The 27603-nt window shown below is 56.4% G+C and overlaps 2 protein-coding genes across 2 annotated transcripts; both read left to right on the top strand.

Annotated features, from left to right (window-relative positions):
• The first annotated feature begins 1427 nt into the window (after positions 1 to 1427).
• Positions 1428 to 3386, top strand: CUNH11orf86 (chromosome unknown C11orf86 homolog). Its single transcript, XM_089483632.1, has 2 exons — positions 1428 to 1844; positions 2419 to 3386. The coding sequence occupies exons 1-2, from the start codon at positions 1428 to 1430 to the stop codon at positions 2569 to 2571; spliced, it is 570 nt and encodes a 189-aa protein (XP_089339758.1). The 3' UTR covers positions 2572 to 3386.
• A 5422-nt stretch (positions 3387 to 8808) lies between these two features.
• Positions 8809 to 27453, top strand: BCAN (brevican). The gene is made up of 14 exons (XM_089483011.1): positions 8809 to 8917; positions 13975 to 14070; positions 15027 to 15419; positions 15742 to 15916; positions 16344 to 16471; positions 16867 to 17160; positions 17588 to 17908; positions 18277 to 19452; positions 23205 to 23312; positions 24739 to 24912; positions 25136 to 25218; positions 25857 to 26001; positions 26365 to 26547; positions 27249 to 27453. Exons 2-14 carry the CDS (start codon positions 13983 to 13985, stop codon positions 27272 to 27274), a joined length of 3294 nt encoding a protein of 1097 aa, XP_089339137.1. The 5' UTR covers positions 8809 to 8917; positions 13975 to 13982; the 3' UTR covers positions 27275 to 27453.
• Positions 27454 to 27603: the final 150 nt, after the last annotated feature.

Raw genomic sequence — 27603 nt, 5'->3', positions numbered from 1 at the left:
CAGAGGGCGCCAGAGCCCGGCGCCTTAAAGGCTCAGTCCCGCAGAGAAAAGGGCAGAGCGAGGGATCCCCCCGGCGGCCGCCAGAGGGAGCCAGAGCCCCGCGCCCCGAGGGTCTGCCCCAAGGGCCCCCTTGTCTTGGAGGGGGGAGTGGGGCCTGTGCTTCGGGGCAGGAGCGCATTTCAGGGGCATGGCTGCCCTTGAAGACAGAGGCCTCATTGGCTCCCTTCAAAGGGAAAACGGTGCATCAAGTGCAGCAGCAGCAGCAGAGGGGCCAGGGGCCCCACAAAAGGAGGGAGTGGGGCACATTGTGGGCCCAGCGTGGCCCTTCCTTGCGCCAAGCAGAGACCGGGGCCAGACCTGCTGGCATCCGGCCGTGAAGCCCCCGGTGTTGCCCTGGGCCCCTATAGCAAGGGAGAATGGCCCCAAAGTCCCTGTTGGCCCCCAGAGAGCCCTCCTGGTCTGGCATCCGCCCTCTTTGTGGGGCTGGCAGAGACACATCAAGGCCCACAGAAGAGTGGCTGCTTCTGTGAGAGGCTGGGTTGGGGAGCAAAGGCTGGATGGCTCCCAAAGGAAAGGACAAAGGGGGCTTGGACGGCTGGGGACCGGAGTGGAAGAGCCTCCTCCTCCTCCTCTAGGCCTCTCTGCCCCTTCCTCCAGTCTCTCTCTGGCCATGCGTGGAGCAAAGGCCCTCTCTGGCTCAGGCCCAGCACCAAGAGGCCAAGGGATGGTGGTCCTTCTTCCATTGCCCTTCTCTCAGGGCTCCTCCAGGCGTCCAGCGAGACTCAGGAGAAGCCAAGGAATATGGCTGGATGTTGGCTGCGGTGGGGGTGGGGGGGGCAGATCTGTCCTTCCAAGGAGAGACACATCCCAGGATGGCATGGTGGCTGGGCAGAGGAGCCAGCCGTGAAGGGTACTGCTGCCAGCGGCGCGTGTCTCTGTCCAGCTGAGTCACAAGGACACATGTGCCCTCGCACTCGCACCCATGGAGCACTTCCCCAAAGGGTCCCCCGGGTGCTTCCCTGTGACTTTGATTCAAAGTGCACCACTTTAGCCACCTTCCTTTCCTGGCCCAGAGTCCGTCTCTTCCTTGCTCCTTGAGGGCAGTGTTGGCATCAGCAAGCCTTCTCTTTGCCCTTTGCCCTTTGCCCTGTGAGGTGGAGGCTCACCTGTGGGGAGGGGGCCCTTCTGACCTTTGCTCGCTCTCTCTCTCTCTGTGATGTTGGCTCAGCATCAGATAAGGGATCCACTTGCAAGGAGGAAAGTCCAGAGGGAGGTTCGGGGCCCTTGTGTTGAGACGTTCCCTGCCCTTCCTCCTCCTCTTTGTCACCTGAAGGTGAATCACCCTCTGAAAAGGGGAAGGAAGGAAGAGGGAGGCAGCCGGCAGAGCCGCTCTTGCGCCAGGCCCCTCCGGTCCCTTCTGCCCGGCCATGACCAACCAGAGGAGGCTCCGGAGGGCCTGGTCCTCCTTGCGGGGGCCAAAGACCCCCAGCCTCCTGCAGGCCTCTGGCTCCTCCAGGACCATCGGCCCCTACGGCCCCCTGGAGGAGCCTGAGCCCACTTGGGGGGCCGTAGGGGAGGAAGGCTCCCGGCAGAGGACCTCCCCAGGCCGAGGAGGAGGCCGGGGCAGGAGGGGCAGGAGCAGGAGGGGTGAGAGCCTGCTGGGGAGACAGAAGGCCAGGCAAGGAACAGCAGTGGAGGAAGAAGGAGAACCAGCAGCCCCGAGTGGGACAGGAGAAGCAGCCATGGTGGGCACTGCCCAGCCCTTGGGCACAGGGGACGACGGGCAGATGCTCCTTGGGGAGACGCACGGCCAGACGGGCAGCAGGATGAGGAAGCACAAGAAGGTGAGAAGAGGAGGAGGAAAGAAGGGACTGGTGCCCCAGGGCCAGGGTAGCCAAGGAGCCAGAAGGTCAGTTGCCTTGGCATGCCAGGAATTAGCAAGGAAGCGCAGTGTGGCCTGGAGGGAACCTTTGCTGCACACCAGGGATTGCTAGCCGGCTTTGAGACCTCTGGCCCTTTAGGGTTAGGGTCTCTCCTTTAGTGATAACTGGAAGTAACTTTCTGAAGGACTAGAAATCATTGCCACTCACTTTTCAACTACTGCTGGGCTGCGGAGCAGGGAGTGGGCTGCTTTTTTGTGTGGGCCTGCAATAGCCTTTTGGCCAAAATTGCATCCTTTCAGGGGTGTTTTCATACCAAAACAGTTGCTTCAGATGGAGAAAAATGTTTAGGGGAACAGGGAAGGGCAGGCTAAATGGGACCCCAAAAGACCCAGCCCAGCTCCCTCCCCAGCTATGCAGGAAGCCCATAGCCAGCAGTGTTTCCCCCAAAGCCATAAAGAAATCCATGCGGGAAGGGGAAAGCATGCCCCCACTCCACCCTCCTCCCCAGTCTGACGCTGTGTGTTCCTCTCCTCAGCAGGTGAGCCATGTCCTCCGGAGGGGCTGGCAGACCTTCATGGCCGGTGTCTACAGCCTGACCCTTAGCCGCCCAGCCAGCTCCCCAGCTCCGCCAGTCCAGCCTCTCGGCCAGGAGCCTGGGGAGGGCAAAGAACCACCTGGACCCGCTTGATGCCTCAAGGACAGGAGCAGGGCCAGGCTCATTGCGGTACCATGGCTGCCCCCAGCCGTTCCTTGTCTGTCAGCAGCACCAGAAACACGGACATCATGGCGGCAGGGTTGGAGGAAGGGTCTGTTTCTATGGGGCCATGATCTTCTGGGGTGCCATCTCTGGAGAAGGACCACATGCACACCACAAGGTCAGGGAAAGAAGATCTGCCCCGAAGTCTGCAATGGAGTTCCTTTTTGCCACACTTCAGGTCTCCATGTTGGATGGAAAAGCAATGTTTAATTTATTTCAAAGAACGGATGTGCAACTCCTCCTTCAGGGTCTTATGGGGAAACTTGTGGCACATGATGCACATGCGACGGATGGGATCCATTGCTGCAAGTGGCTAGACAGAAAAACCATGTGCTGATTTTAGGCAGAATACAACCCAAAACGTGAAGACCCTCATCAGTCCAGGCTCCAGGTTCTCCATGTAAAGTTTCCCCAAAGTTGAGAAACACACTTTCCAACTATTCTCTAATGTGTGCATTCATATCAAATATGAAGGTCAGGGTGGCTGCGTTTAGTTTTTGTTTCATGTTTTGGCACAAATGAAGTTATTGCAAAAGAATATGAAAAAGAAGAAGAAGAAACCCTACAGTGTGAAAGGAAAGAGTAAACTGTCAGTCCTGCCTCATGGTAGTGGTGGGGAAACGGGGATTCTTCTGTTCTTCCATGGTGAAAACGAGACCTACATCCCCAGGAAAGAAGGGGGGCCTTGCTGGCATTTCCTCTGGGGATGGTTCCCAGGGAGGCTGCTCCTTCCAGGGAATGTCCTCCAGGTGATGTTCAGGAGGAGGAGGAAGGGTTCAGGCAGGGGCTGAGGCTCTTGGGGTGGGAAGGTTGTGGAGACAGAGGCACGCTCCAGGAGAGAAAGGCCACTGGTGACCCCGAATGTTGCTGCGCCAATAAACCCAGATCCCACCACCGCCGACTGCTCTCTTGAGAAGGGTCCCTTCTGTCCAGGGGCCACACATCCGACCTGGGAAGGGGGAGAGGGGTTCGGGGAGACCGAAGCCTCCAGGGAGCCAGTGGGGAATGGAGAGGCCAGCATGCAAGTTTATGTTAAGCCAGAAAACTCAATGAGTGACCGGTCACTCTCAGCCAGGCCTACCTCACAGGGCTGTAGGGAGGATAAATGGAGGGAGGAGAGCCATGCACACCCCCTTGAGCTCCCTGGCTAGTCATGAAGGTCTGCCTGGGTCCCTGGAGGAACAATTGCAAGCCGGTGTCTGCTGTGGCTAAAGGGAGCACCAGGGAGCCAGCCTTTCCCAGCCCTCTGCAGAGAGAGAGAGAGAGAGAGAGAGAGAGAGAGAGAGAGAGATCGGATGGGTGCTGGTGCCTTGGCTTTGGTGGCAGAAATCTCTGTCTGGCTGGTGCTACGTGGTGCTAAGCAGGATCCGCGTTCAAGGGCAGAGCCCGCTCCCTCCCAGCCAGCCATGCCTCTGCCCAAGGCAGCCCCCACCAGCCTCAGTCCTTCCTTTCAGTGCCCAGTGAAAGCCCCATTGACCTCTGGGCACTGGGGCACCCAAACAGCCACCTGCAGGGTTGGCACCAGGAAGGATGGCACAGGAGGCAGGCTGGAGCGATGGGTTGGGAAGTGGGGCTGTAAAGCCCCCTTGGAGGAGGACCCAGAGGCTGCCCCAAAGCCCTGGAGCCACTTGGCCTGGAGCCATGAAAGGGCCATGGAGATGCTGCGGCTGCCCAGAGGGGGGACCTTCCAGGGTTGTGGGGGGAGGCTCAGACGTGCCATGGGTCGCGTCTCCTTTCCCTGTCTAGCTCTTTGGAGGAAGGGATGAGTGTGGGGGGAGGATGGTCTGCAAGGGCTCCCATTCATTCCCTCCAGCCCTCCACAGATGGAATGGAGACAGGCCTTGCTCTGAGGATTTCCAACCAAGGGACAAAAGTCAGACAACGGGGCAAAACAGACCACAACTGAGATATGGGTTTTGTTCGTGGAAGAGACTGACTTCTTGCGTTAATTGTGGCAGTGGTGCCCATCTGAGGAGGTCTGGCTAGGGTCACCAGAGGACCCATAGCCGGCCCTGAAGGAGGCATAGCAGCTGTAGCAGCAGCAGCAACCGCAGGGGGCCATGACCTGCTCTTGTCTGCCCTCTTCCTCCTCCCAGCGGCCATTGAGCTCCCCTTGCCTCTCCTTGGCTTTTGTTCTGGTCCATAGAACACAGGCACCACTTCCCGAACCCTGGTCCCTGCTCTTCTGATTAAGAGCAAAGAGCAAATGGAGGGACTGATGGAGGAGGGGATGGAAAGGACCTCTGATCTGCCTGACTGGCGATGGAGGGCCTTTGGCTGCTCTTGCTCAGAGGGCCAAGCTCACCTGGGTTCATCCCAACAGAACCCGGTGGTTTGGAGAGAGGTAGCATGGTAGAGTGGTCTGGACTCCTCAGCATTTGCAGCCTGCAAGGTCTGAGGAGCCCTGAGGCTGGAACAGGGGCCCAGAGGAAGCCTCTAGCCCAGGGGCCACTCAGAAAACCCACAGCCCCCGAGTTCCCAGGCAGCCATTGGTAGTTTCTCCTGCAGAAATCTGTCTGATATGACCCTCTTCCAGAGACAGGGCTGAGAGACCCTCAGGTGAGGCCCGGGGGGGGGGACCCAGGGTGCACCTCCCCCCCACAGACACACATGTGTGTTGCACACAGTCTCTCTCACGTACGCACAGTGCTAGCACAGCCTCCTCCTCTTTCTGCTGCCCTGAGCCAGCGGCCCAGATACCAGCCAGCTGAGCAAAGAGCATTTGGTCTTAATTGTGGTTTCCAGGGTTCCTTGCTGAGCTTGCAGGTCTCCTGCCTGGCCCTCCTTCGCTCCCCTTTTCCTGCCTCGGGCATCTTGCCGCAAGCACAGCCGTGGGTCCTGTGGATGAGCTCATGTGCGGTGGAACATGGGCCCCGTCCTCCAGACCAGGCTGGCAAGGAGGGCCTGGGAAGGGCCTGGGAAGGAGAGGAGGCCAGGAGGAGCTTCCAGGCTGAAGCCGCCCGGTCCCTGCGGGCCTTTGGGGGAAGGAGGAGGAGGGAGCCATGGCCCACGTGGGGCTATGCATCTCAGTCCTTCTCCTTCTGGATACCTTTGGGGCTCATGGGTTAGGCCTCTCTCTGGACTTTGGGGAGTCTGGGAGATTTGCCCAGAACTAGTTTTGGGGCGGCTTAACTAGGATGTAATGAAGTCACTGGGGAAGAGAAATAAGTAACAAGAATGAAGTTCTTTATTGGTGTAATGGACTCTTGAGCCAGGAAGCCAGCAAGCAGGCTGTCAAAGGGATTCTCTCTGTGTGTTTTGGGGTAGTCAATCCCCTCTTTAATCCTGACTCTGTGGCTTTTGGGGAGATTTGCTGCAATGACAAGCAGTGGCCCCAATGACGGTGGGAGGTGAAGAGGGTGGATCCCTTCTGGGTTTTAGTAGGAACTTGAAAGGCCCTTCAGAGATGCTGGTCTGTTAAAGTGATGTTGGAGGAGAGATCTATGGACAGCATGGATGGCGAAAAAGGCTCATAAATGGATCCTGGAGCAAATGAGGCCTGAGCTCTCCCTGGAAGTCAAGATGACCAAGCTGAGGTTGTTGCACTTCGGCCACATCCCAAGACAGAGTGACCACTGGGAGGGAGGGTAATCCCTGGCAAAGCAGGACAAGAGGGGGACCGCTCTGCAGGCGGAGGGGCTCCAAAGGCTGCCCTGGGCCTGCAAGGCCTGAGTGCAAACACAGAGGACCAAGGGGCCTGAGGGTCCCACATTCATAGGTCAACTTGGCAGCAAAGAAGAACAGCAACTGCTTTCAAGTCTGGACTTCAGAGGCTCTCTCCAAGGTGCTGAAACCAACTGGGGAAGATTAGGGTTCTGCACATTAGCTAGTACCCTTAGAGTTTGGACTAAACCCCAAACTAATGCGCAGAGTGTGCGCTGGCCTTTGCTGACCTGCGGTGGAGGGACCTCCCTCCCTTGAATGGGTCTGCATTGAGACACACACACAACACACACAACCCCCCCCCCCCCAAAGACCCGCCAACAAAGGGCAGGGCTCAGCTTGCCTGGCCCTCTTCCTGGCCTGGATGGGTTCCTGAGGCTGCTGGGCAGGAGGGCAGTGGATGCCAAGAGGGACTTTGTGGAACTGGAAAGATCTGGGAACACGTCTGAGAGAAGCATTAAGTCACCCTTCAGGGAAGAGAGAGAGAGAGAGAGAGAGAGAAAGACGGGGGTCAGATGAGGCCAGGCTGAGAGTCAAAGGGATCGGTGCCCAGCTCTGCCTTGCTTTTGGAAAAGGGGTTCTGCTGGAGAACCATTTTGGGGAGAGGCCTGGAAGACCCCTTTGGGGAGGGATGGCATAACCATCTCCCCCAGCTCTCCAAGTGGGGCCACGTTTCCCAGGAGGCTTTGCTTGTCCCCAGCCATTCACACAGACGCTCACATGGTCTTGTGGTGACTGGGGGCCTGGGTTCAAGCCTCTGCTCATCCCTGGAAATCCCTGGCTGGCTGTGGGCAAGTCACACTCTCTCAGCAAACCACCTTTGAGCAAGTCCTGCCATTGAAAGCCTCCTGACAGGGCTGGCATAACTCTGAGATGGATTTAAGGCAAGCAACAGCAACAGCCAAGTCTTCTCTGTCTTGTTCCCAGGCTCCCCATTTTACGCACCAGCAATAATGCCAGGTGGGGGCTGTGGGATCCGGCCCATGGCTCCTGTGGCATGGAAGGCAGCCATGGGGGGGGGGGGGTCTTGGCTGCTGCAGAGAAAGGCCCACTTGGCTTTCCGGGCAGCAAGGCAAGGCAAGGCACGGAACTGCTCCTGGCATTGGCTGCCAAGGGCCGGATTTGGCAGGAGCCGAATGGAGCCTCTTTCTCCCCCCGCCCCACTCCCCCCCCCCCATCCAGCCCCACTTCCTTCCAGTCCTGGGTGTTATTCATCCAGAGGCAAGCTGGGCTCCTCAGGGCTACAAAGACCTCTGAAATATGTTCAAAGCGGCTCCAAGGAGCAGCTTAATTTGGAGAGGGAGGGCTGGCAAGTCCAGCCTAAGGCAGGCCTGCTTTTTCCCATTTGAAAAGTGCAGTTGGCCGCAGAGAAAAGCCCCGAGTCTATTCCCAGAAAGCGGAGTGGAGCGGAAGGGGCGAAGGGGGCATGGCAGCGGAGGCCGGTTTCCATGGGGAAGCTCAAGGCCTTCCCTTGCTCTGCCAGCCCTTGGCAACAAGGAGGGGACTGGGGAGAGGACCCACCAGACCCCCACCCAAAGGCCCCTCCCTCCGCCTCCGTCTCCCAGGAGGGCAGGGAGCCAGGGACGCTCCTCGCCTTGGCCCCTTCCCCAGAAAGCCCCACAGCTGCTGCTGCTGCTGCTGCTGCTGCTGCTGCTGCTGCCCTTCCTGCCCCACGGGAGCAGCCACCAAGGAGGCCCTGGGTCTCTGTGGGCCACGCAGGGACACTTGGAGGGAAGGAGGCTCTGCTCAAGATCTGGGCCCAGGCGGCAGAGCTCAGGTCCCGGCCCCACTCCTTCTCCCCAAGGGAGGCAACATGGCCCCCGGGGAGAGGCCTCCTCTTGTGGCCCGTGGGGCCCAGGCCTCCCAGCTCCAAAGAGGAGCTCCTGGACCAAGGGCTCTTTGGCCACTCCAGAGTGGCCCCTGGGTGCCAGGATGCGGTGGCCCTTGGCCTCTTTGCCAGGAGGCTCCATGCCTTCCCTGCCCTCGGCGGGACCCTCCGGACAGGGACTTGTGGGCCCTGCTGGTGCCCCCTGCTTGACCAGAGGCAAGGGATGGGCATGGCTGGTTGGAGGGAGCAGGGAAAGGGCTCTCTGGCCACTCTTGGCCCTTCTTCTTCCTCCTCCTCTTCTCCTTCTGGGCCCCAGGGGCCTCTCTCCTCCCAGCAAGGGCCGGGCATGGACCCCGGGGACCCCAGCCCTCCTCTCTCTGCCTGGGCCTTGGGGGCAAACCCTGTGGGGCCCTGTGGGGACCTATGGGGAGGATCAGGAGGAGGAGGAGGAGGAGGATCCCGGGCTGGTCCTGAGTGAGAATTGAGCCAGTCCTTTCTTTTCCCGGCAAGGGACCCTCCTCCCACTCCCCCAATGTCTTTCTGGCTGTCTTTGGGGGGAGGGGGGAGGGAGGGAGGGAGGGAGGGAGGGGAGGACCTTCCCGGCTCCTTCCTCCTCCTCCTCCTCCTCCTGCTGCTGCTTTTGGCCGGGGCTCCTTCCTTCTCTCCTCGGTGCTGCATTGCCCACAGACTGCGCCAGCGGCGCCCAGGAAGGGAAAGTTCCTCTCCTCCTGGCTGCAGGGTCTTCCCCTCCGGAGCTCCATCCTCCTCCTCTTCCTTCCGGGGCAGGTGAGGCTCCTCTTCCTCCTCCTCTGGCAAAGGGTCTCTGGGTCTCCTGGGGTCCGTCTGCTTCCTTTCTTCCAGGGGAGTCCCAGGGCTGGGGGTCCTGCCTGGCGCGGCCCCTTTCCTCCGGGGCCAGAGTCAGCAGCCGCGGGGCAAAGAGGGGCATCCTCGCCCTGAGACCAGGGGCTGGGGCTCAGCCTGCATGTCCCTTTGAGTTTTCCAGGCAAGGCAGGATTTGAACCCAGGTCCAGCAGAGGCCTTGGCTCCCAGGTAAGTCCCGGGCCAGCCCTGCCAAAGGCTGCTTCAGCCGGGTCCCAGATGCCATTTGCCCTCCTTCTGCCCCCAGGAAGGCACCAGGAGCCTGCAGCCAACTCCTGCTGGGAACCGAACACAGTCCCCTCCTTCAGTTGGGCCCCTGGGTTTTTTTTTGGGGGGGGAGTCTGGCCCTGGGAAGCCGGCAGCAAGCCCTCTCCATGGGGCGAGGGGTCTCCATAGGGGCAGCCCAGAAAGCCCTCGCCAGGGTCCCATGGAAGAGGGCAGCTGGGCCAGTCCTGCCCCGGGGCTCCCAGTCCTTTCACTTTGAACTGACTTGGAAGAGCTCTGGGGAACCGGGGGAAGAAGAGCTCTTTGCTGCCAGACAGCATCACCCATCATCCCCCGGAAAGTGGTGGCCTTTGCTCCATTTGGGAGAGCAAATCCCAGAGGAAGCGGAGGGAGGGCAGGGGGCGCCTGGCAAAGGGCCTAGGGGCCACTGGGGCTGGGGGACCAGGCTCCAGGGGCCTCCATGGCCTTCTGGGAGGTCAGGAACTGGCTGGGCCCAAGGAGACACAGAGAGAGAGAGTTCCTGCATGTTAAGCAGGTGGGTCACTGGAGGTGGCCCTTGGGGCAGGGAAGTTGTTGGCTCCCTGGGGCCCTGGGCGAGGGATGGCCTTGAGGGGCCACCTTTCCTCCTCCCCACTGTGCCTCTGCTGCCACCCCAGAAGGCTGCCCTGGGGCTCCTCTGCCAAGGGCTGCTCATCTGCTGAGGGCAAGGAGTTGGGGAGGCTGTGGGCTTCCCTCTGAGCTCTTGAGGGGGTCTTTGGCCTGGAAGGAGGGTAGGGCAGGCATGGGCTGGGCAGGGGCTGGGGGCAGAAGGGGGTCTCCCCAGCTGGGCTGGACCATGGCTCTCCCGCCAGTCTGCCATCTCAGGAAGCCTGCCCCCATCTTGCTTATCAAAACAGGGGGGCTTCTGGGACCCTTCTGTGGCTGGCTTTCTTTCCGGATTTGGGCGTTGTGAGTTCCTTGGCCTTGCCTCTGGCCCTGGGACGGAGCTGGAAGGCTGCTTCTGGGTTGTCGCAGGGTTTCTCTCCTTGCTCCACAGTCCAGACAAAGACGGGGCCCAGTGAAGGGAGGCCTCCAGGCCCCATCCTTCACCCGGCAGAGAGAGGCTGAGCCCTGAACCCATGGCCCACGAGGGAGGGAGGGAGGGAGGGAGGGGCAGGAGTCCTCTGTGCTTTTTTTGGGGGGGGGGCTTTGGGAGCCAAGAGGCACGAAGGCACTTTTGCCCCCACAGCAGTGAAGCAGACCCTCGTGCCCTCCCTCACATCAGACAAGGGCAACCTTTTTGATGCCAGGCCCCACTTTTCAGGGCCCATACCTTGCCCTCAAGGTACCCCTTAGTTAGTGGCACTGGATGGAGCTCCACATATTTGAAAAGGAACGACATACAAAACAGATAAAACAGGTCATTTCTTTCATTTTGTATTTTTGTGTTTAAATTTCATTACAAGCGAATAAAATCTCCCAATTAACACTCAGTTCATTAGCATTTCCAAAGACTGACCTTATTATTAACCAATAACATTCTCTCCCACTCATTATTAAGAAATGGAATCCCAGCACAACACTTGGTTCATTCTTACTGAGTTGCAAACGCTTAAAGGGGCTCCCCAAATGAGACTGGCCCTTGAACCCCATCCCGGCTGCCCCATGGGATTGCCAGTGCCATAGTAGATGGCAAGGGGGGCACCGGTGGCACAGTTGAGGGGTGGCAGAGGGGTATTTCTCTGCCTCCCTCAAGGCCTTGAGCTCAGGACTGGAGGAGGATGGCACATTTCCCTTCCAGCAATGCAGTGTCTTCAGAGCCATCAGACTTGAAAGGAAGGCTTTACTTACTTCCTGATGACCAATCCCCAAACTCCTTGGCAGCATCCAGGGGAGAGCAAAGCCTGTGCTGGGACAGTCAGATGCCTTTCTTTCGCCTGAATGTGGGCCTCATCCTGTCTGCCTCTTTTGGTCTTGGTAATAGCATGCACAACTTTGCAGCCCACCGTTTCACACCTGCAGCAACGGGCTTTAAACCCCTGATCTTGTTTGTAGGACAGTCATGTTCTCTTCTAGTGCATCATTATTCTGACCATCTTGTGGACTTCTAAATCGACGGGGGGCTATTGCAGAGGAAATGAAGCCATAACAAAGAGGCAGGTGGCAGAGGTGTCCTCTGCAATGTCTCACATTTGGAGAGGTGAGCTTGCAAATCTGTCCTTGGTATGAAAGGCAGGTAGAGGAAGGTGTTAGAATTAGCCCCTCTTTTCTTCTCCCCAAATGTTGGGAGAAGTGACTGAATGTGTCCATGGCCCTATTTCCCCCTCACCCCAAAAGAGGAGGGGACGCAATGCTGCTCCCCCCAGAAGAAAGGCACACATGCTGCTTGCAATGCTCCTTGGACGGCTGCCAGAGGTGGACGCAATGCTGCTGACTCACTTCTCAGCTGCAGAAGCCCGGGATGCAGCTCCTGCATGTGTCTATGCGCATGGGACAGGTGCATGTGAACGACAGGCAAAGGGAAGTAGCATGAAGAGAGGCATGCCCCCTTCCTTCTCTGAATGCTGATGCAGCATTTTGCAGCATTTTAAAAGCCATTGAGTGAATGCAAAACCCACAGTCGGGGACTGACCAAATCCTAGCTCACCGATGTGTGCAAGCTTTCAAGAATCCCCGACTTTTTTTGACAGTCTAGGTACCACCATAATAATGTTTTTAAAAAGAAAAGAAATAGAAATAGGAGGACAAGCAGCCCCCCCCCCAAATAGGCTAGTTTGCGTGTGTGTGTGTGTGTGTGTGTGTGGTGTGTGCCAAGAAATCCAGGCTCAAGACTTGAGGCAGAGGCACTTCTCTCTCTCTCTCTCTCTCTCTGTTGGGTGCCAAGTTTCACAGCATCCAGTTAGGATGCTCCAGTGGCACCCTGGGCTTTGTCACTTCAGACTTCTCTCACAGACCGAGATCTAGTGACTCAACTCACTACAAATCTCCCTCCAGGGCTCTGTATAGCAGGGCCTAGTCCTCGTCCAGGGAGGCTGCCAGGGCCCCCTTTGCATAGCTCAAGCCCTGGGAGGCCAAGGAAAGCGCCCTGGCTCTGGACCAGAGGGACCGGCGGGGCTGGCAGGGCAACGTGAGCGGCCTGAGAAGCAGCTGCGGAAGCCTTCTCCTTTCTTCTCCCCCTCCTGCTTTAAGAGAGAAAAGGCCCTGCTGTGGCGTGGCAGGCAAGCTGTGCTCCGAATGCCTTGCCCTGGCACAAAGGGAGCCCTCTTTCCCTGCCCTCCTCCTGTATTCTCCCAGAGAATAAATCTCCAAAGGCCCAGGGAAGGAAAGGGGGTCTTGGGTCAGTGTCTCTCCCTGGCATCCATGGAGAAGGAGGGCCTGGAGGGCAGCGGGGCTGGCAGAGGCTCAGCCTTGTGACTAATGGCAGGCAGGGATTGGTGCCCACTCTCTCCCTCGCCCCTCGTGGTGCGGCTGAGCTGGGCAAAGGAAAAGGCCACTGTGGGAATGGTGAGCGAATGGACCCCTTTGAGCAAAGGAGGCTTTGCTCAAGGCCTGTAATTAAAGGCTCCCTTCAGCCACAAAAGAGGGGAAATCTTGGCCTGCCAGTCTTCCTGAGGAGGATTTGTTCTGCTCAGAGTTTCCATCTGAGTCTCCTTTTTGCTGAGCTCGGCTGAGAGAGCTGCCAGGCCTCTTCTGCAGGGCATCCGGAGGCAGAGATCGCCCTCCCAGATCCCCCAAAGTTTTCTCTCCCTTCAGTGCCCTTCCATGGGGCTCCATCCTGAGGAATAAGGGGTTCACGGCCTCCATTTCATGGTTTCCCCACTTTGGGGCATTTCTCTGCCCTCTAAAAGACTGAACTCCTTGGAGAGTGATCCACTGATGGTCATTTCCTCTCCCTTTGTGGACAAGTCTTCCACGAAAGTGTCCAGAATCCCAGCAGTCATGCTGGCTGGGACCCATCCAAAGGGCAACTCTTCTGAGCCCTGTGCCCTCCTCCCCACCGGCTTCCTTTCCCTCCTGGGTTTCAGGAGCTCCAAACGAAAGGCTGTTTTGCAAAAGGCAAAGGCAAAGGGAGAGGGAAGGCAGACAGATAAATTCTCAGAGTAAATGAAGCAGAGACAATGGCGTCTGGTCCCAGGGAAAGGTCAGCAGAGGCCCTCCTTGTTGATCTTCCCTGGAGAGCAGCTGAGCCCCAGAGGGACCTGGATGGACCAAGGCCAGCCTTTGGGCCGCTTACGGACCAAGGTCCGAGGGTTCTGACATTTTGAGAGTGGCCAGGCCCTCTCAGAGCATGGAAGAGGGACCTTTTAATGGTTGAGGCTGTATCTGTCTCTTCGTTATTATGCTTTATGTGCTTTTAAACTGAATTAAATTAGTGTTTCTTGATGGGATTGCTTCTTGGATTGTAGCCTCGGGTACAATACACTGTTTATCTGTGCTTTTGTTTCAGCCTGTCTTGTGAGCTGCCTTGAGTTTGAGAGAAAGGCATGGTATTAAATAAATGAAGACATTTTAAAATGCCAAAGCATCCCATGCCAGGGGGATGGCGAATCTGCTCCAGGCTTTAGCCTGAACTTTAACAAAGCTCCATCCAAGAAGAACTGGGCTCTTCTTCCTCTGAAATAGGTTCAGCACCTTAGATTGCTCCTTTCACGTTTGGACTAAGACTCGGAGCAACCGTACTGTCCCCCCCCCCCCCGCTTGATCCAGGAGCCCCCACCGGTTGCCCCTCTAACTCCTTTTAAATATCTCTCCCCCAACAGATGCCATAATGGCCTCCACCATTATGTTGGTGCTCATCTCCAGTCTGGCCCAGTTTGCCCCCACGGGGGGCTTCCACTTCTCCAGGGAAAGCACAGGTAATGATGGGGGTGAGGGCGGGGGCACAGAGACTGCCGGTCTCACCCTGCGCCAGGCCCCATGGCTGCCGTCCGGCAGTGGGGAGGGGGCGGGCTGGACAAGGGCAGCTCTGGATGTCAGTCTTGCAAAGGGAAAAGGTTGCTTTTATCCACAGGGGCGCTGGAAGGCTTGGGGAGAAGCATCCACTATCTGTGTCATTGTGTATATTTAGGGGGAGGAATAACCCTGAATCCCTCGGCACCCACACCTTTCCCCGCATCTTGCCTAATGGAAAGATCTGGAGACTCCAGAAGCAGGCGTGCATTTGTGCACATCTTTCCTGTGGGTCAAATAAAGCCTCAACACGAGGGCAAATGTGGAGATGATGCTCATGGGCTGCACATGGCAGAGCTTGGCTTTCCAGCTCAAGCGCCACCATTTCGCGCCTGTCAGCAGATGGCAGCCTTCTTCTGTGAAAGTTCCTGCAAGAGAGTTATTTATTTCTCAGAGAGTCTGTCTTCATCTGTTTCAGGATCACATCGAACTGTGGGGTGAAGAGGAGGAGGAGGAAGAGAAGGGGTCTTGTGCCTCTTAGACTCTTGATTTGTTTCATAGATTTCTGTGCTCTTCCTCAGAAGGAACACATTAGTTCCCAAGAGAGAGTTCTAGTGTCTGTTCTCCTGTTCTCTCCTACAGTTCCCAAGGCATCCTTCCTGATCTGATCCCCAGTTCCTCTCCTCTTAGAGAAGCCTGGGGAATTGTGGTGCAGGGGTGCTCTACTAGAGCTCTCCATTCTTCACCCAAATGTCAAATGCCAGGATTTCACAGGCGGTGGAGCCACACCAGTTCCATGGGGGAATGAAGTGGCATAAGCCTCCAGTACAGATCCACCCAGAGAGCCTGGAAAGGAACCCAGAGTCCCGGGTGTGTACCCAGAAGCCCTATCAGTGACTCCTTCTTTGCTTCTCCCCTCCAGACGACCTCAAAGCCCTGCAGGTCTCCATCCCCAGGCAGCCTCCTGTCCGAGCGGTGCTGGCAGGCAGCCTGACCCTCCCCTGCTACGTCACCTACCTGCGCCCGCTGCCCACCTCTGGGACCGGGGGCCGTCATGCCGTCCAGGGGGCGCCCCGGGTGAAGTGGACCTTCCTCTCGGAGGGCCAGGAGGCAGAGATCCTGGTGGCCCGTGGCCTGAAGGTCAAAGTGAGTGAGGGCTACCGAGACCGGGTGGCCCTCCCCTTCTACCCAGACTCCCCCACGGACGCCACCCTGGTCCTGAACGAGCTGCGCTCCAACGACTCCGGCGTCTACCGCTGCGATGTCCAGCATGGCATTGAGGACGGCCATGACCTGCTGGAGGTGAAGGTCAAAGGTAACCCCCTTGCACCTGGCCAGAGGGTCTTGTCCATCTGGATGTAGCACGAGACGGGAGGCTGAAGGGAGTTTATGGGGATCTTCCATGAATTCCTTTGCCAAACATTGAAACTACCAAAGCCCCTTCAGAGTGTGTGATGGAGCCAGGTCTGTGGGGAAGGGGTGAAACCCAGCCCCTCCTACTTTGCAGCTCCAAGGTGGGCTGTGGGTGCGGATCCACTTTTGCTTTTAGTCTGAAGCTCAGACTCTGGAGAGGGCCCCCTGAGATCTTCAGAACCAAAGCATGTCTTAATGTTCTTCCTTCCCTTCCTGCCTGGCAGGGGTGGTGTTCCTCTACCGAGAAGGCTCCTCTCGGTACGCCTACACCTTTGCAGAGGCTCAGGAGGCCTGCGCCCGGATTGAGGCCGAGATCGCCATCCCTGAGCAGCTATATGCAGCCTACCTGAGTGGCTATGAGCAATGCGACGCGGGGTGGATCGCCGACCAAACCGTCAGGTAGCCCAAGAGAGCCATGGGCCTCTATAGGACACTTTGGAAGGGAGGGACATTAGATTTCCAAAGCAAGTTTTGTTCCAGTCCCGCCGCCTCCACAGGCTCCTTTGGTGGGAATGAGGGAGATGCCGGGGCCTTCTTGGTGGCTGCTCCTCACTCCCTCCCTCCCCAGGGAGGCCAAGATGGCCCTGTCCCTGGTCTCCTTCTGCTGGAAACACCTGCAGCCAGATAGGCTTCTAGAGCTTAAAAGAAACTTTCCAAGGTGAATCTGAACTTCTTTTTTCTGGAGGGGACCAGGCTTAATGTTTGGACTAACAGCCAGAGAAGAGTCCACCCACCCAGCCCAACATGGGACCTCCTCCAGTCTCACCTCCCCTGGGCTCTTCCTGTGGGTAGAAAGAGCCATGCCTTGTACCCTCTGCCCCAACAGGTACCCCATCCAGACCCCGAGGGAAGCCTGCTACGGGGACATGGAGAGCTTCCCGGGTGTCCGGAACTATGGCGTGGTGGACCCCGAAGACATGTATGACGTCTACTGCTACGTGGAGGAGCTCTACGGTGAGTGGAGTGGCCTGAGGGAGAAAGGGGCGCTTCCTGCCGCGGCCCAGATGGAGCAGAGGGCATGACCTGGCAGATGGTCTTTAGAGTCCTTTTTGTCACCTTGGCCAAATATGAGCAGCTGCCCAGTGGCATGGGAAGGGCTCGCTGGTATTTGGTGGGCTCTGCTAGGTGGCTTCCCTTCAGCCTGGAAGTTTTAGGCTGGCAGAATGGAGCTGGAGCATAAACTTGACTGGTTGTACCATTGTCATAGCCATGAGGATGGCAAGTGGGTCACTCCTCTGTAGCTTGGTTCCCTTTGCCCTCCATAGTCCTCAGGAATCCATCTAAGGGGAGCGTTAAGCTAATGCCCATGTTGTGTGTTTCGCCTGACACTTCATCTCTGCTTGTTGCAGGAGAGCTCTTTGTGGTCAGTTCCCCAGAGAGGTTTACGTGGGCCGAGGGCAGAGCCGAGTGCGAGGCGCTTGGGGCCACCATGGCCACCACAGGCCAGCTCTACGCCGCGTGGAACGAAGGGCTGGACCACTGCAACCCTGGCTGGCTGGCCGATGGCAGCGCCCGCTACCCCATCGTCACCCCTCGGGAGAAGTGCGGGGGCAACGTGCCCGGGGTCAAGACCCTCTTCCTCTTCCGCAACCAGACCGGCTTCCCTGATCCCCAGAGCAAATATGACGTCTTCTGCTTCCGAGGTAAAGACCCGGCTTCCCCTCCGTTGGGGGCCAACACCTGCTCCATCTGTGCCTAAACAAGGGGCAAGCTCAGCCCAGAGAAGCTGAGATGGTGGCACTGTTTCCCTTCTGGGTGAAATTTTGAGCATTATTGCACTTTAGAGAATTTTCTCTGTGAAAAATGCACTTTAAAACCTTCCCTACTTTTTCTCACTGCAAAAACACGCTGCTTTTCTCTACAGAAGCTCCTTGGAAACCCATGGTTTCCTGCATAAGTGAATTTATTAAAAAGAAGTTCTGAAATGTGCATATATATATATATATATATATATATATATATATATATGCACATTTGTGTAGGGCTGGCATCCCTGTGCTTGAAGGTCCCCCCTCTGCCCCAAAGGAGGTCCGAATTCAATAATGACCGCCCCTTTCTTTCTGCCCACAGAAGAGAGCCACCCTTTGCCCGAGTCTCCAGCCTCCGAGGCCGAGGGCAGTCGGGAGGTGGTGACCGTCACCGAGAGGATGGAAGAGCTGTGGCTGCCTCGGGCAGAGGCCGACGTGGCAGATGTGGCAGCGAAGGAGTCCCGGGGGGCCATCTACGCAGTACCCCTCTCCCAGGACCTCCCTGAGGAAAAGCTGAGCAGTGAAACCGAGGAGGCTGTGGCCCCCCAAGAAGAGCCCAAGGCAGGCCCCGGGAGGTGCCATCTCAGCCCCCCGGGAGAGGAGACAGGGCAAGGAGGCTGCACAGAGGGACACAGGCAGATGGGTAGGTGGGGAGGAAGGGCAAGGGGGGTCTGTCTGTTGGGGGTGGCCGGGGGGGATGGTCATTGGGGCAGCATTCCTAGCCTGCCTTTGTCTGCCTGGAATCTTGCAGTTAGGGCTCAACAGAGTAGACCCACGGAGTCCCGTGTTGGTAAATCCCATAGATTCAATGGGACTCCCTTTGTCAGAACTAAACATAGAATTCAGGTCATGATGAATTCAAAAACCTACATCTTATATAGAAAGATGCTTCTTTGGGAGGCCATGACTAGGAGGAGCCCAGACTGACAATAATCATTGCAGCATGGGACTTCTGTGCAAAATGTGTGCATGGCTCACCCTCCCATTTATTATTCCCTTTGGCTTTTGCAGAGGAAGAGGAGAATGGAGCCTTCATCACAGAGGAGGAGGAGGAGTGGATGATGCATCCCATCCAAATACAAGAGGGAGGCAGAGAGGAAGAGGCGGAGGACTATGATCCATCTGCAGCGCCAGAGGTCACTCCCGAGGAGACCACAGCGGCAGACCTCACACTCCAGACTGGTCAAGAGGGGACTGAAATCTCCCCAGTGGCCCCCAGCACCACCGCCAGCAGCAGCAGCTCTGAAGGCCAGGAGGAGGAGGAGGAGGAGGAGGAGGAGGAGAATGGGCCCCGGGGTGTCCATGGCCCAGCGGATCCTGCCCTGCCACTTTCTCAGGAGGAGCATGGAGGGGAGGCAGATCGTGACCATGTGGATGACTCCAAAGAAACCCCTCCAGACATGGCTGCTGAGCAAAAGGTCATCCTTCCTCTGGAGCAGATGGCTAGGAATGCCTCCGTCCGCCATGGTCACCTTGAGGGGGATGGAGGAGATGAAGAGGAAGAGGATGGCGGGTGGCGCGAGGAGGCCTCAAGCACCACTGCCCCCACCACAGTATGGATGATGACCTTGCCACCCGACGTGGCCACAGCCCCAGAGGGCACCCTAGCTGTGGGGCTGCCAAGCCCTCCAGGGACCCCCCAGGCCAGTGAGTCAAGAGAAGGGGAGTCTTCTGGTGCTGTGCCTTTGGGGCCGGCCATGCCAGGGACCATGACAGTGGCATGGGCTGCCCCACTGCCCAAAGCCCTGAGCACAGCGGCTGGCACCCTGAAGGAGGAGAGCCAGGACCACATTGGTACCGTGTGGCTCTTGCCAGGCAATGCCACCAGATCTTCTGCGTCTGGTTCTGGGGATGCCATGGTTGATTTGGGTCGCCCAGTTGGTGCCAGCCCTCCTGAGGAGGAGGAGGAGGAGGAGGAGGAGGAGGAGGAAGATGGGGAGGAGACCACTGAGACGCCGGAGAGAAGCAGCCAAGGTGGCCCACTGGCCAAGGGCAGGGAAAGTGCCTCCTCCACCCCCATTCCAGTCACCAGCCAAGAAGGGCAGGATGGCAATAATGACGGAGGAGACCTGCCTGGCTTGCCCTTTATGAGCAGGGCATTCACAGCGCCCTCCTTGACCACCGCGCACCCTCTGCCCGCCCTGCCCACCGAGAGGGCCAGCCTGGGAGCTGGGGGAAACATCTCAGGTAACCCTTTGGGCTGCGCAGCCTTGATGGCTTTGGCCGCCTTTTTGGCTGATCTCACCCACTAAACCCGGACTAACGGCTGCCGCCAGGGCCCCCTTCCGAAGCCACCTTTCCCCAACCCCTCCCTCCATGTCCTCCCTCTTTCTCTCTCTTCCTCCTGGACTGGGGAAGGACTGGGAACCAGAGAAGCACACCATTTTGTCCAAGAGACCCTGGGACACTTGTTCCAATGGAGTGCATGCTCTCTCTAAATCTCTCCTACTTCTGTGAAGTGTTTTAATGACTGTTTCCATGAAAAACAAGCAGGGAAGGAGACTGGCTTTGCTGGCCACACCGAGACTCATGGTGCGAGCAGAAAAAGGGAGGAGAAGTTCACTAAACAAACAAAAAAGCAGCTTTCTAAAGAAAACGCAGCTGGCTGGATGCCTCTACTACCCCTTGTCTCTCTCTCGCTCTCTCTTTCTCTCTCTGTGTTCGCCTCGCCTGCCTTTCCTTCCTCCTCCTGTGTGCCTTTCCTTGTCCTCACACTAACCGACTAACACTCCGGGTGGGATGCAAACATGGCACTTCTGGCTCTGGCTTGGGGTCAGGATGCCCTCTGCTGCCCTTGAAAGGTTCCTTCTTCCTCTTCAGTTTGCACAGCAAAGTGTGTGTGTGCGTGCGCATGTGCATGTGTGTGTGCGTGTGTGTGTGTGGGGAGAGGCAATGGGGGGATCACCCAAACTCAACTGGTATTTCTTCTCAGGGGAGATCCAGAGGGTTTTTCAACTTCTGAGCTTAATATGGGACCCCTACCTGAATGACCCTTTTGTGGGGCACAGGGGGCTGGGGGCGGCCGGGGGAGGCCCGATTCTGCCCTGGGTCACCAAGTGCATCTCACGGGAGAGGAAGACCTCAAAATGCCAGCACTGGCAGTTCTTCCAAACGCTGTCACTTTCTATCCGAAGCTGCGGCGGAATCCAAATACAGGAGAGCTGCCCAGGGAATCCCGCTTCCTGACACCCCACAGCTCTCCCCACCTGCCCCAAAGCAAAGCCAATGAGTTCCTTGTTGGCAAATCTGGCACATCTCAGGAGACAGAAAGATGGATGGATGGAAAGGCCTTGCATCCCACAGCCCTCCCCATCACCAGCAGAGGACATGTTCTTCAAAGCAATGTCCTCGTCTCCCAAACCAGCTCAGAGGACTCTGGCGTGTTCCCATCAAGGATGCAGGTCAGACTGTTCTTAGCCCAGGAGCTGAGTTTTCTCGTGGGGAGGATAAGGAAGAAGGGAGGCCCTGACTGGGACATGGGCCTTTGGAAACAAACAGGGGCAAGGGGCTGAAATTACAGCACAGGGCTCTTATACCTTGGAGCAGTTGCTTTCCACAAAGAACACCTGCTGAAATGAATGCATTGAAGGTAGAGGAGTCCTGGCCCACATTTGTGCCTGTGACCTCTATGTAGGTGCTCCGGGGCATGTGGCTCAACCCTTATGGTGGAGTTTCCCTGGGGCATCACTCACATGCGAGGGAACCATCCACAGATGGACACGGGGAGAGGGTCACCCCCCTTGCCCCACAGCTCCCAAGAAACCACTGCCAGGGTCCTCTTGCCTGATCCTACTGAATGAGGAGCACAGAGAAAGCCCACCTCTCTCTTCCCTTGATTTAAAACATCATGCAGCCCTCCAGCGAGGATTGGATCTATTCCCAGCTATTGGTGGGGGATGCAGGGGGTATCAGTCGACTTGGAGAATTGTGGGGTGCCTTCTTCCCTGCTTTAGAGTCAGCGGTCATGAGTTTTGGACAAGTGAATATTAAGAGACCTCAATGGCTTTTGGAAAGCTGGCCGTTGTGGACCATGCGCCAGAAACATCACATGGGTGGGAAACAGTGGTGGAGCAGGGATTCAAACCCCAGTCTCTCAAAGGAGTTCTAGTCCAACACTCAAATCATCACACCATTCTGTCTGCAATGTGGCAGCCCTGTCCCAAGGTTTTCTTGGACAGATCCATTGAGAGGAGGATAGCCTTTCGTCTTCCTTGGAGGCTGAGAGAGAGGGACGGTGCCCAAGGGCAGCCAGAGGGTTTCCACGGTTGGCCAGGGATTTCTTTTGAACCCCGGTTGGCCGGACTCCTGGTCCAACGCATAAACCATTCTGGCTCCCTTCCAACATGCCAGAGGAGCCTTAATAAGAGGGAAAAGTACTAAAAAGGAGAGAGACAGAGGAAGCTATTTCCCAGAAAAGAACGCATCCACGTCTGAGAACACAAGCGGCAGTGGAGCCTCTGGCACCTTTAAAGAGTCAGAAAAACCTGTCACAGCGGGAGCCTTTGTGGTTCTGGATGGAAACGGTGTTCCACTCCGAAGGGCTGGTGGGACGCCTTTCTTGTTCCTGCCGCTGTAATGTGGCCTCTTCCTGTGACCGCTTGCATCATCCACACTTGGAAGGAAGTGGCTTCTTCTGGGCAGGGAGAAAACCTGGGAGCAAACGCCTCCTTGGGAAGGAGCAGCTGCTGGCATTCCTCTCCCTTGGGCATCCCTACCGAGGCCTGGGCACCGTCCCTGGCATGCCATCCCCAGCCATGTGGATCCTCTCCCTCCAAAAAGACCTCCTCCAGCCCCACTGTCAGCCCCCAAAGGTCTGGGGCATGGAAGAGCGGATGGAAGGAGACAGGTTTGGGGATGGGGGAAAGGCACCAGAGAGAAGGTGGGTTTTTGGAGGGAGACTGCCTCATAACCCAGGGAAATTGAAGACAACAGTTTTGCAAGAGGGCAAGGGGCCAAGGCCTTGGTGGGCTGGTCAGCGGGGCAGAGCCAGGACTGGAGGGGGTGGCAGACAGATAGGTACACACAACACACACACAACACACAAGGAAGTTTATCCCGCCTCCCTCCTAAAGTTTTCTGATCAGGCGTGAACTTGGCATGAAATTGCCCAGTGTGTGAGACTTGACGGAGGCACTTGGAATATCAAGTTTGGCCAAGATCAGTTCATAAATGTGCCTTCTCAAGGAAAAGAGGATAACGCACAAGTTGTAAGTGTCTGTTTGAGGGGTTCCTGGACTTGTTGATGGATTGGGATTGGCTCCCTATGGAAACATAATAAAAATGCACTGGCAGCCCCAAGAATGTACATTGCTAGCACACAGAAAGAAACACTTTGGTGCAGCTGTGTGAATGTTGGGCACAGACTCCGGAGACCAGGGTTCAACTCTCTGCTCAGCCATTGAAAGCCACTTGGTGACTTGTGTGAGTCACACTCTCTCAGCTTCAGAGGAAGGCCATGGCAGCAAACCTCCGCTGAAGGAATCCCCAGAAGCAGGTTGCCATAAGTCAGCCAACTAGGAAGCACATAACAATGGCAATTGAATTGTTCTTCCAGAGGCAGTGTGTTGTAGTGGTTTGAGTGTTGGGCTTAGAGTCTGGGAACCTTTCCTAGTTTCAGGAGCAGCATCTTCTCCCCAACATCCCCTCAGATATTTTTGGAAGATGGCTCTGTCATCTCAGCTCCCAGTCTTCCCTTCTCCAGGCTAAGCATCCGCAGGTCCCTGAGCCGTTCTTCACAGGGCTTGGAGGTTTCTAGACCTTTGGCCATCTTGGTCTCCTTCCTCCAAACACCTTCCAGCTTGTCCAGCTCTTTCTTGGACTGAACTGAAGGTGTGTTGAAGGGTCAAAGGGGTGCCCCTCCTGAAGGATCGGGGCCTTTCCCAAGCGCCACTGACCCCAGGGACCCTCCTCGCTCTCATTCCAGCGGTGTCTGTTTCCAGGTGGCTGCATGCCGGACCCCTGCCGCAATGGAGGCACTTGCCTGGAGGAAGAGGAGCGCAGCGCCTGTCTTTGTCTGCCAGGTTACGCAGGGGAGGCCTGTGAGATCGGTGAGTGTGTGAAACCTGTCCAAAAGGTGGAAGTGCTGTGGAAAACCTCCTGGTGTGGATGATGGGTATGCCGCACATGAGAGGGGGGAGGCTTGGCTGACTCAGCCACACGCAAGGAGCATTTTGGTTGACCAAATAAGAGATGCTCCTGATTATTGCAGGAAGCCCTGTGAAGTACTACAAGGAACTGTCCTGTCCCCATTTCAAAAACGGCTTCTCCTCCTGTGTGGCCCAGATATGCCTCGCCTGAAATGGGGCGGTGGGCCAAACCTCAGCTCTCCAGGTGTAATTGGACTACAACTCCCACCAGCCCCTAGCCATCAGAGCCAGTGGAAAGTGCCATTCTGACAACCAGCCCAACGGGAAGTGTTCTTCCTCAGAATGGGTGGGCTCCCTCATGGGCAAATGTCTGTAGGTTTATGAATGGGTGGATGAATTAAAACTCATGTGGGCCAGAATCCTGCCCATCCCTACACATGTGTAAATTCTCCTCTGGACTCAGTGGGATGTTTTTTGGCTGATGTCAAGGGCACAGAAGTGGAGCTGTGCATGGATGTGCATTTGGTCACCTGGTGGGTGTCTTGGTTCAGTGGCACAACGTTACAAGGGCTGCGTGGCACAAGTAAGACCTAACTCCTCACACTGAGATTTATTCAGTCCTCACATACGATCTCAGCCACAATTAGCGTACTAAGGTTTATACAGTCAAGCACCAAACCTGGTTTTCATGGCATTCCCACTGACAGCAGCATTTGGGAGAATCATCTCAGCAGAAACACTTGCAGGAAATTCTGGAAGCCCCCTGAACATCGTCAAGGGTGGGTCCCAGAATTGCTTAATTGCAGGCTGAGTCCATTAATTCCTGTCAAAATGAGTCCCTGTCAAAACTGGGAATCTCCTGGTTTGGCAAACTGTGTCATTTGGGTGCCTAATGGACACCCCATAGTTGGCATTCGATCAGTCACCATGGCAAAGTTGCCCTAGGCATGTGGGGTGAATTATTTGGACTGACACAGCATTATTTGGACAGCAACAGCAGAGGTGGAGTTGTGCACATAGCAACACTGTGCATTACAGCTGTAGACTGGGTGACATTTGCAGTTATGCACTGTAGTTACATGTGGTTGCACACTGCACTGGATGTTGAGAATTGCACAATGGCACCCTGTCGTTGACATGCAATGTTGTTGTTTTGCATTCAGGTGGCATAGTACTGGTGTTGTGTGCCTCCACAGGGGGATATTTACATTGTGCTGAGAGGATGTGGCTCTAGCTGCCCATGTTCAGTTTTCAAAATGCACAGAATCCCCTCCACACACACACACACATTGCTCATGCTGTCTCTATAAAACAAGACTTGTATGAAACAGCTCCCTAACCTGGCTTCCTCTTTGGTTCCTCTCGCCTTCCCTCCTTCCCCATCCAGAGCTGGAGCAATGCCGGTCCGGCTGGGATGCCTTCCAGGGCTTCTGCTACAAGCACTTCTCCACTCGGAGGAGCTGGGAGGAGGCCGAGACCCAGTGCCGCCTCCACGGGGGGCACCTGGCCAACATCATGACCCCCGAGGAGCAGAGCTTCATCAACAGTATGACCGCCACAGGTTTTTAGAGGATCTGCGCATGTTCTTCGTCACGGTGGGGCTTACGTTATGGGTGGCTGTGAGAGGTTCCCATGTGGGAGAGACTGTCATAAGGGGGCAGCAGCCTTGGAGATCCCCCCATTCCTGGACTGAAAGTCCTTCCTTCCTTCCTTCCTTCCTTCCTTCCTTCCTTCCTTCCTTCCTTCCCTTCTTCCTCTTGACAATAAATGTCTCTGGATTCCAGATCGCTACAAGGAGTATCAGTGGATTGGCCTGAATGACCGGACAATTGAAGGAGACTTCCAATGGTCTGATGGGAGCCCTTTGGTAAGCCATGCCCCTGCAAAGCTCTCCTCACCCCACGGCTTCAACATTTCAAAACAAAAACATTTACATCTGTGCCTTGGATGCTGAAAGCCAGGAGAGTTATCCAGCCTCCGCACCTCCCACAAAGATATAAGAGATATAAGTTACGACAACACTGCAGTCATTGCGTTTTCAGGATAGGCTTGTAAGTTGCTGATGCCAAGGAACCTTTATCCCTTCTTTACTTCTTCTGGCTGATGGTCAGTATGTGAGTGTCTGGCAGTGCTGGGTTTCTCCGATCTTTTCATCAATTATATGGAGGTCAAGAAGGGAGCCATCAATTGTCTCCTGAAAGTCTGGACAGAGATCTGTTATCATGCATTTGGGGCTTTCCATTTAAGCCAGATGGAAGAGACCAAAGGGATTCTCAGAGGACTGTGAGAAGGCCAGGTTTTGAGAAAAAAGCAGGTTCCCCAAGGGCTGAAGCAGTCCTTCTTCTGGGGATCCAAGGTGGATCTGTGGAGGCCCAGAAGGAATGAGGCAGATCCACTCCTTCAGCCGCTCTGTCCTTTCCTTCCTGAGAGGGTGGTCCAGGGGGGCAAAGGGGCATTTAGGCCACGGAGCCAGCGTGTCCCTTGACTTTCTCTCTTCCTGGACAGCTTTATGAGAACTGGCACCCGGGGCAGCCAGACAGCTACTTCCTCTCCGGGGAGAACTGTGTGGTGATCGTCTGGCATGACGATGGGAAGTGGAGCGACGTGCCCTGCAACTACCACCTTTCCTACACCTGCAAGATGGGGCTGGGTAAGTGGGGTGGCCCTATAGGGGAGGAAGGGGTGCTCCCCGGCTGGCATGGCTCCTGCTCTGCCCTGTCAAGGTGCCCAGAGGAGAACTTGGCCAGCTGCTGCCCAACCCTCAGCCGAGAGAGAACAGAAGCTGCCAAGGCTGCCCAGGTCAGCATCCAGTTGGTCCCCCAACCAGAGTAGACCCACTCATCAGTGGGATCTGCCTCCATGTAGACTCAGCACTGAACTGCTGGGACAAAGGGTCACTTCCAGCTGGGACTGACCAGTGAGACCCAGGCCCTTGCCTGTCACAAAGAGGGGGGTGCTGGTCAAGGTGGGAGAGCATCTTCCCTCTCATTATCACCCGGTTCATCTTCTCCAGTTTTGTGTGGCTCACCGCCGGAGGTGGAAGATGCCCAGATCTTTGGCAAACCAAAGCAACACTATGAGATCCACTCCATCATCCGGTACCGGTGCCAGGAGGGCTTTGTCCAGCGCCACTCGCCCATCATCCGCTGCCAAGAGGATGGCCAGTGGGAAGCCCCCCAGTTCACCTGTGCCCCACGTGAGTCTCGCCCACCAGTTCCTCCTGCCACGAGGGAGCCATGCACCCTTCCTTCGAAACACTCCTTTAACAGCAGCCAAGTCTCTGAGGAAGGCGGCACATGGGCACCTCAGGGGTGAATCTGGACGGCCTGTTACGCGACACTTGGATGCCACTTTAATTCTCATGGCTCTTTTGCTAAGGAACTCTGTCCCTGTAGTCTGAGGCAATCTATTGGAATGCTTTGCTAGAATCTCTAGCAGAGAACTGCAAGTACTCTCCCACAAACTATAAATCCCAGGATTCCAAAGGACAGAGCCGGCAGTTCAATGGCCATCGGATGTAGACATTCCAGATTTTAGCTCATTTTGGAAGGGCTGGACCTGCCTGGAGAGAGATTTCAGCTCCTCAGACAGGCCTGGAGCAGATCCATGGTCCACTACTAGCGTTCCTGACCAGAGGAAGGGGATCACCCCATGGCTATTAGGGCAGTCAGGGGGTGGCTGGCTGGCTGTGGGGCAAAGGGGGCAGCTGGTGGGGCAGATCTTGGGCAATAGGGCTGGTGTTAGGCAAAAGCTCCTTGCAGCAACTATGTCCCTATTTGGCTTGTGAGAGAAGGAAGGGGGCTGCAGGGTGTGTGGCTGGCCATCTTCCTCTCATGCCGGCCATCTTTGGCTTCATGTGACCGGTGCTCCCCCTCTTTCTCTCCTCTCCTCCAAAAGAAGGGACCGATCCAGCCCAGGACTGATGACAGGAGACCCACCTGCTGCTGGATGCCGCCCCAGACTGACTGCAATGGCGGAAGGGGCAGTTTTGGATAAACCACATGGAAAACCAACTGGGAACAACCATGGTGCCTTCTTTCCACTCACCCCATCCCTATTCTTTATTGTTGTTGTTGTTGTTGTTGTTGTATGTCTTTATGTGTGTGTGTATATATCTATACATATATATATATATATATATAAAAGAAATTCTAATTACTAAGGATTTCTGTTAAAGCCTTCTCAGTTGAATGGTTAAATGTAGCTGTTTACGTTGTGCACAGAGCGCACTTTCTATGCTTCCCTTCTCCTT

The sequence above is a fragment of the Sceloporus occidentalis genome, unplaced genomic scaffold (assembly GCF_023333645.1).
Source record: "Sceloporus occidentalis isolate IW3139 unplaced genomic scaffold, rSceOcc1.0.p SCAF_20, whole genome shotgun sequence".
In the NCBI taxonomy this organism is placed as follows: domain Eukaryota; kingdom Metazoa; phylum Chordata; class Lepidosauria; order Squamata; family Phrynosomatidae; genus Sceloporus; species Sceloporus occidentalis.
The sequence above is the reverse complement of the archived record's forward strand: the minus strand, read 5'-3'. Positions and strand labels throughout refer to the sequence as shown.

Bases quoted from the DNA above. Each gene is read 5' to 3' on its own strand.
- BCAN (XM_089483011.1), top strand. From the start codon at position 13,983: ATGGCCTCCACCATTATGTTGGTGCTCATCTCCAGTCTGGCCCAGTTT. The intron at 16,472-16,866 runs GTGAGTGGAGTG...TGCTTGTTGCAG, and splicing joins CTACGTGGAGGAGCTCTACG to GAGAGCTCTTTGTGGTCAGT. The intron at 26,548-27,248 runs GTGAGTCTCGCC...CTCCTCCAAAAG, and splicing joins CCAGTTCACCTGTGCCCCAC to AAGGGACCGATCCAGCCCAG.
- CUNH11orf86 (XM_089483632.1), top strand. From the start codon at position 1,428: ATGACCAACCAGAGGAGGCTCCGGAGGGCCTGGTCCTCCTTGCGGGGG. The intron at 1,845-2,418 runs GTGAGAAGAGGA...TCCTCTCCTCAG, and splicing joins GGATGAGGAAGCACAAGAAG to CAGGTGAGCCATGTCCTCCG.